Source organism: Engystomops pustulosus, chromosome 7 (assembly GCF_040894005.1).
Source record: "Engystomops pustulosus chromosome 7, aEngPut4.maternal, whole genome shotgun sequence".
NCBI lineage: Eukaryota > Metazoa > Chordata > Amphibia > Anura > Leptodactylidae > Engystomops > Engystomops pustulosus.
Genome location: NC_092417.1, coordinates 127,537,589 through 127,556,448, shown reverse-complemented (window position 1 = coordinate 127,556,448; position 18,860 = coordinate 127,537,589). Strand labels below are relative to the sequence as shown.

Here is an 18,860-nt window from a genome sequence, read left to right as displayed (position 1 = left end):
ATGGCAGCAGCATAAGGTCAGAGAGTGGCATGACGACAAATTCTTTAGGGGGCAGCAACATGGTAGGCCACAGAGTGCCACAATGATAGATTGTGGAGGTAGCATCAGCAGCAGGAGCCCACAGAGTGGCACAATGACAGAGTGTGGAGGTGGCAGCAACATGGTAAGCCACAAAGTGGCACACTGATACAGTGCGGAGGTAGCGTCAGTAGCAGCAGCAGGAGCCCACAGAGTGGCGCAATAACAGATTGTGGGGGTGCAGACAATTCCAGTCCATGGAAAAGGCAGATGGAGCAACTGGCAACAGATGTATGTCATCAGGCAGGTGGCAGCATCAGAATAGTGGCAGGTAGTTAGAATCCAGACTCATTTCTCTATGTTTTGGGGGGGCATCATGGCTGATCTATTCTGGTGCATAAGGCATTGGTGTGTGGAAATCCTGGCCGATCCAAGCCTGATTCATCTTGACAAAGGTCAGTCTCTCCACATTACGGGTGGACAAGTGAATTCTCCTTGGGGTAGTGATGGCCCCCGCGGCACCGAACACCCGCTCTGAAGCCACACTACTGGCCGGGCAGGACAGCTTCTCTACTGCAGATTCCACAAGTTGTGGCCACGCATCAAGTTTGGCTGCCCAGAAGTCCAGGGGATGCTCTACCTGGGGTGGTAAAGTGCTGTCAAAGTAGGCAACCACCTGCTGGTGCAGGATCTGCGCCATGTCCTGCTGCTGCTAGTGGCAGCAAACTTCCTCACTAGGCAGGTGAAGGAAGTTACTCATTATGGACTCCAGTCTTAAGCTGCTGCTGATGGAGCTGCTACTGCTCCTACCCCCCCCCCCCCCCACATTTCCCCACAGCAGCCGAGGCAGTAGTACGTGAGCGAATCACTGCCAGGAATCCCCTGGTCAGACCTGACACAGGATGGACAATGGCGCACAAAGGCAGTGGCCAACTTTCTTTTCAGTATTTCTCTACAGTATGCCAGTTGTTCCTCACTCTTGGGAGATGGAAAAAAGTCCAAGAGGGTGGAGAGCCAAAACTCATCCTTATGCCAGATGTTGACTATTTGGCTGTCACTAAATAGGCAAAGCAGCATGCAGCGGGCCATCTGCACGAGTGACTCTGAGGGACTCCCGGCCTCCATCTCTACCGTATACTGCCATGGTGCTTTTGGCTCATCTGCTTCGTCTTCTACCTCCTCCAGATGCTCCTGTTCCTCCTCTCTTGTCACCTGAGTGGAAAAAACACTGATTTCACCAGATTCTGCTTGTGCTCCAATGTCCTCCTCCAGTTCAGCCCCCCAGCCCCCACTTCTCCAGTGCCCTGACCGGACAGATTTTGCAGCATGAGTTCCAGGACATGAAGCAGTGGAGTGATATTATTCATCCCGCAGTCCTGGCGACTGACAAATAACGTAGCCTCCTCAAAGGGCCTGAGCAAATGGCAGGTGTCACACATGAGCTGCCAGTGGATGACATCAAAGTTACACAGGGGAGTACGCCGTTCCGCTTGCATCGTTTAAAAAAAATCATTAATGGCTTTTCTTTGTTCATACAGGTGGTCTAACATACGGAGGCTGGAATTCCGACGGGTGGAAACATCGCATATCAGACTATGTTGGGGTAGGACGTTCTGCCGCTGCAACTCGAGGAGGGTATTCTTGGCTTTGTAAGAAGGGCTGAAGTGCATGCACAGTTTCCTTGCCATTTTTAGAATGTCTTGCAGAAGAAAACTTGGAACCTTGGGTGGAAGACTTGAGGAACCTGTTGACAACAAGATTGAATACGTGCGCCATGCAGGGCACATGGGCCATCCCTCCTCGGTGCAGCGCGGACACCATGTTCCTCCCATTGTCTGTCACAATGGTTCTGATTTTCAGTTGTCGCAGAGAAAGCCCCACATTGATTTCTTCTTGCATGAGGCAGAGCAGGAGGAGGAGGAGGCAGACAGTGGCGCATGAGCAGGAGTTTGACAAAGTGGAGGAGAAAGCGGCGTCTCTTGTTCAAGTTGTTGGTGTGGCTGAGCGTGAAGCACATTTACCCAGTGGGCCATAAAGGACATGTGATGGCCCTGACCATAGTTACAGCTCCATGTGTCAGTGCTGCCGTGCACCTTGGAAGAAACAAATAAGCTCAAGGACTGGCCCACCTTCTATTCTACATATTTAGGAAGGGCTGGCACTGCCTTTTTGGAAAAAAAAAAATATCGGCTTGGAACTCTCCAACTCGGTTCGGCACAAGCCATTAGTTCTCTGAAGGGTGCAGAGTCCACGACTTGGAAAAAGAGGGACTACAATACCCAACAACTTGGACAGGAACATGGTCAGCTTCTGCACCTTAGGATGGCTGGATGCATACAGTTGTTTCTTTGTAATTGCCTCGTGCAACAACTGCTGCTGCCATGCGTAGCGAGGAGAAGGAGCATCTGCACCGGGAGATGATGTCAAAGACAAACCGCTCCCTGGCTGAAATGTCATGTGTGCCCCTAGGTGCTGCCACATCTGTACCACGTTTCTCCTAGGCCATTGGATGGTGACGCTGCATGTGTTGATGCAGGGCTGTGGTACCAAAATTAGCTCCCTGGCCACACTTCACTTTCTGCCCGCAAGGGTTGTGTTTGATGAACCCACTGACTCTTGGCTGAGGTTGTCATCTGGGAGGAAGTGGATGATCGAGTCAACCTATCCACAATCTTTGGATTGTTTATCAACACACTGCCGCTAGATGACACCGGCAGTTCTGGCCTCAGAGTCACCCCTGCTGCGACCTGTGCCTGCTCCACCTGCAACCTCTCTGTGTGACATATTGGTTAAAGGGGTATTCTCATCTTGGCATTCACATTTAATTAAATTCATTTGCCATATGCAAACATTTCTTCAATTGGATGTTATTAAAAAAAAATGTTCCTGTGTGAAGATAATTTCTCATAAATGTAGTCATGTAGTCCCTTAGAAACGAGATGGCTTCCCCGGATACGACCACATCACACTCTGGCAGCGGTGGCCAGACATGCGCTAATGAGCTCTTCCTGACCACCAGATTAATGAAATTGAAAGTGAATGTCCAGATGAGAATACCCCTTTAATGTTGATTTGATACGGATCTACTTTATCTACCAAAAAAAAATATTGAATTTTGGGGTATAGCACAAGAACTGACACCCTGGAATATTAACAGAAATCACTACAGAAAATATGTGGATTTTACACAGATTTCTTCCTAATCACTTCAGCAACAAAAAAGTACTGCTATTTGCGGTATACAGATCCCCCAAAACAGACACCCTGGAATACGAGCAGAAATCACTCTAGAAACTATGTGGTATTTACACAGATTTCTTCCTATTCACTTCAGCAACAAAAAAGAAATGCTATTTGGGGTATACAGATGGCCCAAAACAGTCACCCAGGGATACGAGTAGAAATCACTACAGAAAGTATGTTGATTTTACACAGATTTCTTCTTATTCACTTCAGCAACTGCTATTTGGGGTATACAGATCCCCCAAAAAGGACACCCATGAAGCAGAAATCGCTACAACACAGTACAAGCAGCTGGACGCTACAGACCGCACATGCAGTATGAAATGCCGAGATTGAAAACCAGTTTTTATAGGGCTGTGTGACATCACATAAGCCTGAAGGTCGCTGATTGGCTTACAGGTCTGCACATGTGATCGAGGGTGTTCCTTTATCTTTCCCAGAGTTCTGTGCCCCATGTAACATGTTGTGCACCCATTTTGGTAATTAAGGAGGAAAATAAAAACTTTGTTCCCACGAATCACCATACACTTCAGACGAATCAAATTTTCCCTCAAATTTGGACCGAATTCCACTTCATTAGAATCGATTCAACAATTTCTAGTTACAAGGATCACCAATAAAACATAACAGCAACAATAGTCACAGGGACAACAATTGATTTATGTAGAGAAAACATTATAAAATATACCTCTTCTGACTTACATAAAAATCAACTTGAGTACAAAGCTAAAGAACCTTTCTTGTGTGTAACCTGGGGACTGCCTGTAATTGTGCGTGGGGAGGGGTCTAGAGTAAAAGGGGTATTATAATGTATCCTTTTCTATGGTCATTTTTTTATTAATACAGTCAACAGAAAAAGGAGCTACAGAAAAAGAAGAACTGTTAGGAGGGGAGCAATGTATGTACATGGAGCAATGGAGGTACAGAAAAGAAAGCACTATAAAGGGTGCTATAGAAAATGGAGGGGGTACAGAAAAAGGGATACTATAAATGAGAGTTACAGACAATGGGCCGGTGCAGGAAACAGGCATTTGATATGGAAGGCTTCAGGAAATCGGGTATTGTATGGGTAGGCGTTAAAGTCAAAGCGGGGCACTCCATTTTTTTTTTACGGGAACAATTGTGAGGTGGTTACCAAACCCAGAATTTATGTGTGCAGCTAGCTCTAAATGATCCCACACACCTCCTGAGCCGACTTAGCATCCACAATTCTGTGCTCCACCTTCTTGAAGCCTCCAGGTGTTTTGGAGGCCTTGCAGCTCAGCTTCCATGGGCAGTGATTCAAAGTGGTTGCAGATGTCCAGACATAGTTTGAGATGCTGGAGTGAATCATGCACTACCATTTTACATCCCATTAATGTGTTTGCTAATTTGAAACTGAAAAGGCAGTGCAGTGAAGCCAAGTACTTAAAGCATACTGTATCTACTTTCAAGTATTCCAAAAAAAAGTGTAGTAATAAAATTGCTAAACTTTATTATATTAGTAAAAAAGCAAGAAACACATTTTATGTCAAATAACAGAGCAAAAACAAGTCCAAATATTAAACACATTAAGGTAAATTGCACACGGTAAAAAGATTACTGTTAGTTACTGTACTAAAAAGGAATAATAATGTCATTGCAAACAGGCATTCCCACATGAGGTTTTTGTCACGGTCCTTTAATTCAGGACATTGCACCAATGCTGTAAAAAAATTATTTTTTTAAACTTGGCATTCCATTTTTTCAAATTCTCTAAATGAAAATAAATGTAGCTTTGATATAAAAAAAAAATTGAGAATGCAAAGAGCAAATAACTTTTATATTCTTTTTTCAAAACTTTGCTAGATTTTGTAACTGGACTTTGAAAACTCATTTACTAAGAATGAACAATACATGTTTAAATGCATAAATCACCCATTTTATTCAAATTTTAAACTATGCAAAAATATCTATTTCTAACACTGATATTCTTCACTAAAGAAAAATGACAAGAAAGTTAATCTTCATGCAACTTGAGTATTCCTACACTTGGACCAAAAACATGTGGCTTCAGACTAGCGGTAGAGTGAAAAACAAACATTATACTGCCTCATTAGAATCATTATTGTTTTTTTTATAAATTAAGCATCTAATTTTAAATACGCTTTAGCAATATAATTACTAAAACTAGAAGAAATATACGGGCTACCCAATCTCCATTTTGTAGAAGGCAGAGAGGTATCTCTACTACACTCCAATAGATATGCTGTGTGCCTATAATTTACTTAACATTAAAATTAGTTGGTCAATGCTGTATAATATTTTTTAAAAACCCTTATTAGCTCACAAATTTTATTGTTGCATTGTGCAATTTTCCCGTTTACATAGTTTCAGAAATCAGTCTCAACTTGTGCCAAAAACTGTCTTGTACCACATTTATCAAGAACTTCTGGTACCATTTTGTTTTCAATAGATATCTTTCAAAAGTTGACAATTTACATCTAATGTCTTACTTTTCAACACTATATAAATCATCTCATCTTGAATTGTATATGCCAAGCTATTAACAAATTTTGGCTTAAGCCAAATAATTAAAGATAGTCAGCCATCTATGTAAATAAATACATTTTTATACAACTTCAGACATTAAACCATTTCAAATTCAGTAAACAGATATGCAAATGTTTAAGATTCATAAATGTACTTTTTCTTCTAAAACCTTTTACTAGAAGAAAAAGATCTATAAGATCAGGAGTAGATGGTGATAACTTCTCTTCCTCCTCCTCGAACTAATAGCACTCTTTCCAAACCTTCTGTTAACACCTCGAGGAATTCCATATCTTTATAAATTAAGTAAAGGTATTAAAAAAATATTAAAATTAGCATTAAAATTTGTAACCACCTTAGAATCATCCTGAAACATTCAAATTCAAATTCTTTTTTTGTAATCTGGCATGTGTCACTGCATATGGTTGTAACTGTTGAACACTAACATAACAAAATAATTTTGAGATTATACTTCATGTTTTTTTAAACAGAAAAAAACTATACTTCATTATTCGTATATGACGGTGGACCGCTTACAAATGGTAAAGATTTTAATTTTTTCCCAGAATTTGAGATTGAAATTTCTGTTTTCTTTTTTTTTTAATGAGTTTCAAATATAAATGATTTGAATCCCCCCCTAAGAATCCCCATTTTCAAAAGTACACCCCTCAAACTTCAAGAATCTGCTTTTATGAAGAATTTTAACCCTTTAGAAAGGTCTAAATTTGTTGGTATGCATTCATTCAGCCCTAAAATGTACACATTTCCAAAAGATGAAAAAGAAAACCCATCTTAAAATTTGTTATGCAATTTCTCAGAAGTACAGAGACCCCCCACACATGTAGCCATTACATGTCTTATGGGCGCACAGCGAGGTGCGGAAGGGAAGGAGCGCCATGTAGTTGCCAGTTATATAACATTTTTATGTTAGTGGGGGCATGTGGCTGGCATTGTGGGAGGAGATTTTCCAGTGATAACATTTTGTGGTTGCTGTGTTGAAAATCTCTTAACTTGAGAGGGGGGGGGGGGGCTGAGGAGAAGAAAAGCATCAATGGGACAATACAATTACAGGGATTTAGGTTTTTTCGCAAACTTACTAAAATGTAAGAAAAAATATCTTTTATTATCCAAGTGGCATAACATTTTATTTTTTTGGCTACAGAGCTGGTTGCTTGTTTATGATAATACCATGCAACACTGAAGCATGCATAGGCTGACACTATGGCCGTCACAGATGGAATCTTACAGGCACTGCCTGCGGTCAGCCCTGAGGCCCTGATTGGACTTCACAGCTGTTAAAAACAGGTGGAGTTTTCATAGTACCACAATGATTGTCCAGAGATGATATGGGGATCAATCTATTTAATAGTAAAATAGTGAACTAAGTGTTTTGGGAACACCCTTCTTCAGGTACAATTTAATATACGCTAGAACAATATACCATATATACTTGAGAATAAGCCAACCCGACTATAAGTTGAGGTACCTAATTTTACCTAACAAAACTGGGAAAACCTATTCACCCAAGTATAAACCTAGGGTGGGAATTGCATTTGTCACAGCCTCCAGCCAGTATATAGCCAGCCCTCTGTCCCCATTATAAATACAACAAGCCCCTGCCTCCAGTATATAAGCAGCCAGCCAGTCCCTGCCCCCAGTTTACAGCCAGTTATCGCTTGCCCCTAGAATTTAGCGTGACAGCCCCTGCCCAAGTAAATAGCCAGAATCCCCCAACCCCCAATATATAACCAGCAGTCCATGCCCACTGTAAATAGCAATTCAGCCCTAGTATAGCCTGCAGTCCCTTGAGCTCAACGACTCAAGTGTATTGTTAGAATGTAGCTATTGGTAAAGACAAATGACTCTCACATTGCATAGCTTAATCAAAAGAATATCGGACTTCAGTGAGTCCACAATGATGGATGATGACACAGCTGGCCATGAGATGCAGGTCTGCTAACCCAGAATGGCAGATATGCAGGGATGTAGTATCGCCCAAGTGGTAGATCTCGTATGTATACTGACAGGATGACAACTTAATTTGCATAAAAGCTGATTGTTTGTAAAGTTCTCATCGCGCATCGGCTCTTTTATGCAAACTAAGTTGTCATCCTGGCGGACGCAGTGCTGGTGCATATGAGATCTCCAACTTGTATGATACTAAGCCACAGTAGATCCAGCTCTTCCAGCGTCTTCCAGCTCCCTGACGTCTTGGTCTGTGGGTCCACCAATGCGGAGGGACATCGAGCTGGAGCATCGCCAGAAAAAGAAGACAACCTGCGGGGGGTGTTGGAAAAGTGTTTTTTTTTTTTTTTATTGACTTGAGTATAAGCCTAGTTCAGTATAAACTCGGCTTACAGTACAAACCAAAGGTTTGGACATACCTTCTTATTCCAAGAGTTTTCTGTATTTTCATGACTATAAAAATTGTAGATTCACACAATTAGGGCATTGAAACTATGAATTAACACGTGGAATTATATACACTACTTAACTTAAGTGTGAAACATCTGAAAATATGTCTTATATTCTAGGTTCTTCAAAGTAACCACATTTTGCTTTCATTACTGTGATGCACACTCTTGGCAATTTCTTGATGAGGTTCAAAAGGTAGTCGCCAGACTTTCAAAAGTCTTGAAGTAATTCCCAAAGATGCTTAGCACTTGTTGGCCCTTTTGCCTTCACTGTGTGGTCCCAGCTCAGCCCAAACCATCTTGATTAAGTTCAGGTGTGGTGAATGTGGAGGCCAGGTCATCTGGCGTAGCACCCCATCACTCTCCTCCCTGGTCAAATAGCTCTTACACAGCCTTGGAGGCATGTTTGGGGTCATTGTTCTGTTGAAAAATAAATGATAGTCCAACTAAACACACTTCAATTTTGAATAAATCCCAAACAATGTCACCAGTAAACTACCCCCACTACATCACACGGTGTCCATTCTTCACCACGGTAGTTGGAACCAAAGATCTCAAATTAGGACTCATCAGAACAAAGCACAGATTTCCACTGGTCTCATGTCCATTCCTTGTGTTCTTTAGCCCAAGTAAGTCTCTTCTGCTTGTTGCCTGTCCTTAGCAGTGGTTTCCTAGCAGCTATTTTACCATGAAGGCCTGCAGCAGACAGTCTTCCCTTTACAGTTGTTGTACAGATGTATCTGCTGCTAAAACACTGTGTGGCTTTGACCTGGTCTCTAATCTTAGCTGCCGCTAACCTGCGATTTCTGAGGCTAGTGACTTGAATGAACTTATCCTTCGCAGCAGGGGTGACTCTTGGTCTTCCTTTCCTGGGGTGGTCCTCATGTGACTGAGTTTCTTTGTAGCGCCCGATGCTTTTTGCAAATGCACTTTTTGCAAAGTATTGATTGCCACTTGTTTTTCTTAGCTGCTTTTTCTAGCCATAATACAAATTATAACAGTCTATTCAGTAGGACTATCAGCTGATATCCACCTTTCTTCTGCACAACACAACTGATGGTCCCAACACCGTTTATAAGGCAAGAAATCCCACTTATTAAACCTGACGGCACACCTGTTACGTGAAAACCTTTTCTAGTGACCACCTCTTAAAGCTCATCAAGAAATGGCCAAGACTGTGCAAAGCAGTTATCAAAGCAAAAGGTGGCTACTTCTATTCCTAGAATATAAGACACATTATCAGTTGTTTCACACTTTTTTGTTAAGTATATAATTCCACATATGTGTTAATTCATAGTTCTGATGCCTTCAGTGTGAATCTACAATTTTTATAGTCATGAAAATACAGAAACTCTTTGAATGAGAAGGTGGATCCAAACTTTTGGTCTGTACTGTATAGTGTATTTTAATGTCTAGCTGATACATGCTATATTCACCATCCCTGCTTGCTGTCACATTTCTGTGCTACTCATATTTCTGAACTCCGGAATGCCTAGTCAGCTATGTATAGCTAGTACATAGCTTCGATTAAATTCCTGTTACTAAGGGCATATCTGGTGGCATATGTACACACATTCTTTTTTTTTCACCAATTAGTCGTCAATTTAGAACCTGTTCTTTTTGTGTTGAATGATAACATTGGGTCAGTAGGAAAAAAATGAAGTGTGAAAAAGACGTTTGATTTTCTCTTCCTGGATTTTCACTGATGCCTTACTGAACCATTCTTTTCAATCAGTATGTGTCCATATGCCAACATGGGTTCAGTGAAAAATCACTTCCGTGAAAAAACACCAATCTGAACCCACCCTAACTTTTAAAATCCTTTTGATGTTCTTTAATTGATTTCTTTGACTGCAACTATTTTAGTTTTTCTTTGCAAAAGCACCGTCTTGTCATTTGCTGTCTGTTGTATTTAAGTGCTTTACAATCTGAATTAGGCCTTGTCCCTACTCTTTAAATTTGAGCTTGCTTAAGATATACAAATCTTAGGATACCTGTGTCCAATCTGCCAGAGTGTTAGAACACAGCAATTATAATAACAGCAATTAGAAAAGGCAATAGGAAAATAAGCTTACAAAGAAAAAAACATTACTATTGCTATTTAGCATTTTTGTCAACATCTTTAATGACGTACTAATGTTAACAGTTTTTTTCCTTGCCTTCCATCCATCCATCCATCCATCCCAACAGTGTCCACCATCCAGCTCATCCATCCTTCCATTTCATTTTTACTCCGTCATGCACTCTATACTTGAAAATATTATATTTGTCGCTCTGATCCACTGTTGTCTAGACTACCATATGCTACTAATAGGTCTCCGACTTACTAAACAATCTCCTCTAATCTTAATGCAGCAGCCAGGTCCCTTTAATATGTAATATGGATATGGATAAAATGTTGTGTATGAGTGCTTAACAGAAGCGAAGATATTCATGCCTCTAAAATCTTATTAAAGAGACTCTCCAGTTTAATATGACACTAAAATTGTGTTTCTACGTGCAAGGGTTCAGGAGATATAAGCGTTTGAAGTAAGCCCCCCTCCAGCCTGTCAGCTGAAGGCACAATATAGAAGGAGCTGCTGGAGACTTTACTTTACACTTTGCTGAAGTACATGCACCCTCTGCATCCGTAGCTGAACCTGGAAAAGGGTGATGAAATAATGCTGTATAGATTTATAACATTTTGGTAAAAGTTACTACCGTATATACTCGAGTATAAGCCGAGACCCCTAATTTTACCACCAAAAACTGAGCCTGCTCCCAGTAGTATACAGGCAGCCCAGCCTGCCCCCAGTAGTATACAGCCAGCCCAGCCTGCTCCCAGTAGTATATAGTCAGCCAAACACTAAAAAAAAACAAAAAAAAACCAAAAAAACCTTATATACTCAACCTTCGGCAGCCCCGATGTCAGCGCGGCTCCTCTTCTGGCTTCCGCGCCTGTCTTCTTTCTTTGGTAACAGCCTGCAGGGTGCGGCCATGCTTCCTCCCGGCCGTAGGCGAATACAATGCGCTGCCGCTGCTGACGTCATACTATGCGCCAACTGCGAGAAAACATGGCTGCACCCTGCAGACTGTTACCGAAGAAAGAAGACAGGCGTGGAAGACAGAGGAGGAGCCGCGCTGACATCGGGGCCGCCGTAGGGTGAATATAAAAGTTTTTTTTTTTTTTAAAGTGCTGGGCTCTGTGTTGACTTGTCTATAAGCCGAGGTGAGGATTTTCAGTACATTTTTTGTGCTGAAAAACTCGGCTTGTACACAAGTATATATGGTACGTATTTAAAAAAGATTTAATTGGAAAAATGACAAAAAGCTTCTTTTTTCACATTTGTAGTCAATTATTGGCAAATTTTATAAAGCAAAAAATATGTTATTAATTAAACTATCCTATCAAGTTAGAGTCTCACATGCCATGAAAAAAAAAAAAAGTAAAAATATATAAAGATTTTCCAGAGATATCGTCATTAAAGAAGCACATAAGTGAATGTCAAAAATTGACCTGGACATTAAGGCACCAATGACCATCAGTCATAAAGGGGTTAAACTATACATATGCAATATTTTTCTAAAAACTATCCAATGTTACCATATTCAACAAGTTACCTCTTCCCGTGCAGGACCACACTCTGCTGTAACAATTCGACAATTTTTTTGATGGCCACTTTCTTAGACCATTGATTGGAAGAAGAGGCAATATTGAGTGGTCTGCTCGTTCTCCTAACTTGTCTCCATTAGACTTTTTCTTCTGGGATCATCTAAAAAGTCATGCCTACATAATGAAACCATTTGTACTTAATGAATGGAGAGATGTACAGTAACTAGATAGTTGTAAGGTAGTCAACACACTAAATACAAGAAAAGGCTAGTGTGTATAGGCACAAATAAATACAAATGTTTTATTGATTCAAAATACACTTAGATGCCATGCATCAAAAATACATAAAAACAATTAAAAGTGTGAAAACACACATCAAGAAGTGATGTGTGTTTTCACACTTTCAATTGTTTTTATGTATTTTGATGCATGGCATCTATCTAAGTGTATTTTGAATGAATAAAACATTTGTATTTGAAAAATTTTTCTAATTATTTCTAAATTGTTGAATTTTTATCCCAAAAACCCCTAACTGATCAGCAAATTAAACTATTAACATTACTAACAATGGCCAGTCTAAAAGCATTCCTTTATTTCATGCCTTTAAAATACAGGTTGCGACAATACAGGGGAGAGGGGATGCTCTGCAGGAGCATTTCTTTGGCATTCTTTTTCGTCCCATTTGATACTTTTGGTCAGTGAAATATCCTGTAGTTCTCCTTAAGGTTCGCTGTAAAAGAGCACTAAAACTCCGCCTACTGCAATTTGATTGGTCCAAAGAAAAGAATAAAGTTCTCCTTCAGGTCCGACCTGACTTGCCAATATGACTTATGGGTAGTGTCCACAAGAAATACTCCTCCCATAAGATTGATTTTAACCAATAAGATGTTTTTAACTTTGTGTATTACAGTTGCATAGCAACACTACTTGGCGCCAGCAATTAAATTCAGTTGCGAACGCCAAGTAGTGTAGGCAAGAATAAGCGTTTCTATACAATGCAAAATGATTCGTCCCAGAGAAACGCTCCCGCAGAGCATCCCCTCTTCCCTGAAAACCCTAGCCTAATCCTAGACGATCTCTATATGCAGTATCTTCCAATATATGTGAATATTCAAATATAGTGCCCCTGCTCTATATCAGAAGTAATAAACTACAATGTGTCACAAGAATTCTGAACATTTTCAGAATTCTCACTTAACTTTTCAACACTTTGACTTATTTATTACCACAGGAAGAGATACTGGTAAGATTAAAAACAAACTGGCTGTATTCTAAAGGGGTTAAATGGCCTCCATCACCATGATTTAACAACAAAAACTATTAACTATGCTATGTATTGCTATGCTCACACATGCCTTTGCTTTTTATTTTCCAGCTGCTCAATCTGTGCCAAAAGTTCACAGCAAAAATATAAAAATGAGGCTGAAATGATTTGGGGGATATAACCAAAGCTCATCTGGGCTCCGACTCCACAACAATAACACACATACACTTCCACCACCCAGTGCCTTCTTCCATCCTTTCCCCTTTATCTATGTCACTCCTGGGTTCAGCAAATATAGATGGGCCAATGTAGATTTTTTTCTTTAACAAGTTTTACTCTGTAACTGGGGCATCTATAAGAGTCCCAGTAACAGGGGGAAACTACCCATGTGAGGGCTGATGCTGATCAGAGCTGTACTGCGTCTGATTAGACCCCGCAGCTCTGGTTGAACTCTTTAGACTCGGTGTTCAAGTGACCACCGAGTCTATAGAGCCGACGGAAGCCCTCTGCTCCTTTATGCATCGCAATACTTCAATGTGATGCTGTGTGGAGCGGAGAAGGGAGAAGTGCTAATAAACTGCATCTCCCTTTTCCCTAGGCTCTCAGTGCGTCTCCGAGATCTGGAGCTGGAGGCGTGTGTTATTCTAATCTTCTCTCTCTTCTCTCATACTGTCCAATCAGAGGCAAGCAATGTCAGAGTAGTTATTATGAATATTGAGCTATGAGTTTTTTCTATGTTCACCTAATGGCTGTGTTCACACACATTCTGCTCATATTCTCTTGACATTGTGTTAACATAATCACAATGTTTTGTCAGTTTTGCTTGCGGTTGCATTTATGCGGCTTTTGCGTCGTGCTTACACTGCGTTTGCACCACGTTTACGCTTATGCTGCGTTTACAACACAGTTACTTTTACGTGGCGTTTGAATTACGTTCACTTTTACACAACGTTTATGTAACATTTATGCTTACACAGCGTTTGCGTCATGTTTACGCACCGTCTGCATCACGTTTACGAGGCTTTTGCGTCACATTTACACTTACACGGCACGTTGCGGCGTTTGCGCTTATGTCGCGTTTGCATCACGGATATGCTTATGTGGCGTTTGCGTCGCGGTTACGCTTACGCAGCATTTGCATCACGTTTACGCGCCGTTTGCATCACATTTACAAGGCGTTTGTGTCACATATCCGCTTACACGCAGCTTACGGCACATTTGCGTTTATGCGGCATTTGCATTACGTTTGCGCTTATGTGGCGTTTGCGTCACGTTTCCACTTATGCTGCGTTTGCATCACGGTTATGCTTACGTGGCGTTTGCGTCATGGTTACACTTACGCAGCACTTGCGGCATGGATCAGTTACGCAGCGCTTGCGGCATGGTTCACTTACACAGCCCTCGCGGCATGGTTCACTTACGCAGCGCTTTCGGCACGGTTACACTTACACAGCCCTTGCGGCATGGTTATGCGCCGTTTGTATCACTTATGCGGCGTTTGAGGGCAGCCTACATTTATTCCGCATTTGCATCACGTTTACACTTACGCCGTGCTTGCATCACGTTTACACTTACTCGCCGTTTGTGTCACATTTACTCTTATGTTGCGTTTGAATTACGTTTACTTTTCCACGTTTGCGTCACGTTTACGCTCACGCAGAATTTGCATCACATTTATGAGGCCTTTAGATACACATAGAGAAATTACCTCTCACCACTATGAGTATGAGAGAAGATAAGCATAACACACACCCCCAGCTCCTGCCCCAGCTCATCCTCTCTGACCACATCGCGGGACTAATAACCGTGGGGGCTAGAAATTCAAAGTGCCCGTGAATCTATGTAGCAGCCCCTACAGAATGGCATGCTGGTGGTGAAAGGGCCTCTTTAAAAGGACACCTGTCATCAGGTCTCTGTCGCTATTTCTGTCACCTCTACCTGTTGGAGCAGCTCACAAGGATCCCATCCCAGCCTCTATCTAGTTATTTCATACATTAGGCTACATTCACACACGTATGGGGGACATATATACGGCTGAAGTATTAATCAGTATAAAATCATCTTTTCTTTATTATGTAAATGAGGCTGGTCACATGGTCAGAGGCAGTGATGTCACCCCTGTTCCCCCTCCTCCCCCTACTCAAGTCTGTGTGTAATGTATAGTAAAGCATTGCTAGTGTGTGTGCTGTATCTGCTGACATGCTGCATCCTCCTAATACACAGAGACACAGACATCAACTACACAAGTACCTGACATGTTCTACTATAACATGTGTGATACAGACATCAGCTACACAAGTTCCTGACATGTTCTGCTATAACATGTCTGCATCCTAAAGCTGTTGTATCTCTCCTATTCACACACAGGCTGAAGGGGGCGTGGCCTCCAGCACCAGGAAGAACATGTAACAGCCATTATACAGACTGTCAGTCAAGCACTGGGGGTTTGGCTGTGCCTCCCACTCATGAATAAGCTGGACAGCTTGAATATGCTAATGACTCAATGGACATCTCACAGGTCATTTGCATACATATTTAGGTCCTCATTGCTTAGGTTTACAGTCATGTAGAGGGACAATGAAGAGATAGAAGCAATGCTTTCTAATGGCAGTTTATGAAAATCTATTTAGTATAGTGGAGTTATTTTGCCTGACGGGTTCTCTTTAAGGTAAATATCGCATTTGAAATTTTATGGTAAAATTGCGTTTGCATCACACTCAACACTTTCACATTGCATTTGCACGAACATTGTATTTACATTGCATTAACATTACAGCTACATTGTGTTTGCGTTTACACTGCGCTATCATTGCGTTTACATTACAGTTACATTGTGTTTGCGTTTACACTGTGCTATCATCCCGTTTCGTTCATATTGCATTTGCTTATGTTCACATCTCTATAAGATTTACTTCATGTTTACATTCTGACTACTTCACAATTCCGTAACAATGGTCCATATATATGAAATTTAGTGCAATCTACCTTAGTGCAGTTTGTCTCAATAATGTGCACTTTGCACCACACTTAATTTTGTCTGTTTTCAGGATTTCATCTTTTTTTCTGGTGCAGTTTTAATCTACTCTGTGCGAGAAAATTGTGTCTCAAAATTATGAACAAGCACTATTACGTGCACAATTTTCTAAAGTACAGGACAAAATGCAACACAAATTGCGACAAAAATGTTGGAGCAAACACATAAAAATATATGTGCAAGCTCCAAAGACACTTTGCAAACTTAGACAAAAAAACTGACACAGAAACACTGGGGCACATTTACTAAGGGCCGTGTGCCAGTTTTCTGTCAGACTTTGCACGTTTGTTTCTGTGCAACCTGCTTGAAGAGAAGTGCCCGCAACACAAATTTAGCATGCAAAGTCCAATAAAAGTGTGTTGCATGGCCCATGTTAAGGGTGCACCAAAAAAAAAAAAAAGTGTGTACTCTATCAGTGCAGTGCACAGGTTGCCAAATTATGTGCCAGTAATCCTGAATCTGGCACCCTCTGCACTATACTGTACATATTGCAGTTTGCACTGTTCTTAGTAAATGTACCCCGATATATTTCAGCCATTATGTTTATGTAAACACACTTTTACAGCACAGCAACAGATGAGCAAAAAGTGATCACAGTGTGTACTCTACAGTAATTTGTCTGCCACTTATTGAACAGTATCAGAGAAGATTAGAATAATGTGTCCCCTCCTCCAGCTCCAGCACCTCCTCTCTGACAGTAGACAATGGTCAGTTACTTGGACTGATATCTCCGCTACTGTGGGGGCTATAAAGAAAATTCAAAGTCCTGCCAATTGACCGGGACCCTCCGATGATGTCAGCTGATAAGGTGCTCCGTTTGGGTCTTTGGTCCTGGCACTTAACAGTTTATCTGCACAAATTACGGATGTTAGTCGATGCAGGAGCTGTATAGTACTGAGTTTTTCTACTGATATGCCATTTCAGTGACCAATAGGTTGTACCACACTTGTTCCCACAGAGACGCACACTCCAAAAACTGTAACAAGGGCTATCCTGTTGAACACAAGCTAGGCATAACTTATTGTGCTACTTGCATCACCTTCTTTTGGGAGACGGAACATTTTTGTTTGTTTTATTTTCGTATGGAGCTGTGTGATGGCTTGTTTCTTCGCAGGAAGAGTTTTTGATTGCTTTTTGTTCATTTTTGTACACAATCCTTTACACAAGCACACACATTTATACACCCATACAGTACAGACCAAAAGTTTAGACACATCTTTTCATTCAGAGTTTTCTGTATTTTCATGACTATAAAAATTGTACAATGAAGGCATCAAAACTATGAATTAACACATGGAATTATATACTAATAAAGTGTGAAAAATAAATAAAAAAAAAGTGTGAAACAACTGAAAAGGTGTGCCCTGTCAGGTTTAATAAGTGGGATTTCTTGCCTTATAAATGGGGTTGGGACCATCAGTGGTGCTGTGCAAAAGTGAGGTGGATACACAGCTTATAATCTTACTGAATAGACTGTTACAATTTTTATAATGGCTAGAAAAAAAGCAGCTAAGAAAAACGAGTGGCCATCATTATTTTAAGAAATGAAGGTCAGTCAGTCTGAAAAATTGGGAAAACTTTGAAAGTGTCCCCAAGTGAAATTGCAAAAACCATCAAGCACTACAAAGAAATTGGCTCACGTGAGGACAGCCCCAGCAACGGAAGAGCTAGAGTCACCTCTGCTGTGGAGGATAAGTTCATCCTTGTCACCAGCCTCAGAAATTGCAGGTTAACAGCACCCCATTATTAGAGACCAGGTCAATGCCACACAGTGTCCACCGTGTCTTTGTGCGATGCAGAAAAGGTGAACGAAAATTCTAAATTAAAGATATACATGGTTACTACGGCATCTTGCAGCAGCAGCATCTTGCAGCAGCATGCTATTCCATCCGGGTTGCGTTTAGTTGGACCATCATTTATTTTTCAACAGTACAATGACCACAAACATACCTCCAGGCTGTGTAAGGGATATTTGACCAAGAAGTACAGTAATGGGGTACTACGCCAGATAACATGGCCTCCCCAGTCACCAAACCTTAACCCAATCGAGATGGTTTGGGGTGAGCTGGACCACAGAGTGAAGGCAAAAGGGCCAACAAGTGCTAAGCATCTTTGGGAACTACTTCCAGACTGTTTGAAGACCATTTCAGGTGACTACTTCGGTAAGCGCATCAAGAGAATGACAAAAGTATTACAAAGCAGTCATCAAACCAAAGGTGGCTACTTTGAAGAACCTAGAATATAGGACATATTTTCAGTTGCTTCACACATTTTTGTTAAGCATATAATTCCACATGTGTTAATTCATAGTTTTGATGTCTTCAATGTGAATCTACAATTTTTATATTCAGGAAAATACAGAAAACTCTTTGAATGGGAAGCTGTGTCCAAACTTTTGGTCTTTACTGTATATACATACATTTATATACTTCAAAGTATCATAGTTTATACGCTTGAAAAAATACACTTGTCCATCAAGTTCAACCACACATTTCTAAACTCACATTTAAATACACAGTATGTGCACATCTACACATTCATACACACATACAGTATATACACACACTGTATAGTACACACATATATACACACTTATAAATATTATACACTTAGACATACAGCATATACACACTATATATATATATATATATATATATATATATATATATATAGTATAAACACACAATATACAAACATACTGAATGTACAAAAGAGGGCAGATTAAATAAGCTGGTGGCTCTGGGGTGAAAAATTGGTGACAAAATGGAAAAAAGGAATTAGTCCTTA

General features: G+C 40.8%; 1 protein-coding gene across 8 annotated transcripts in view; it reads right to left on the bottom strand.

The window, feature by feature from the left end:
• Positions 1–4,764: 4,764 nt before the first annotated feature.
• Positions 4,765–18,860, bottom strand: part of SLC12A4 (solute carrier family 12 member 4) — a 743,054-nt gene continuing 728,958 nt past the window's right edge. For 4 of the 8 annotated variants that reach the window (XM_072117770.1, XM_072117769.1, XM_072117774.1 and 1 more), the window contains one exon: positions 4,765–6,062. In XM_072117770.1, the coding sequence (XP_071973871.1) occupies positions 5,963–6,062 (100 nt within the window). In that variant the 3' untranslated portion in view covers positions 4,765–5,962. The remainder of the gene's footprint in view (positions 6,063–18,860) is intronic. The other 4 variants (XM_072117767.1, XM_072117771.1, XM_072117768.1 and 1 more) reach the window with 2 other exon arrangements.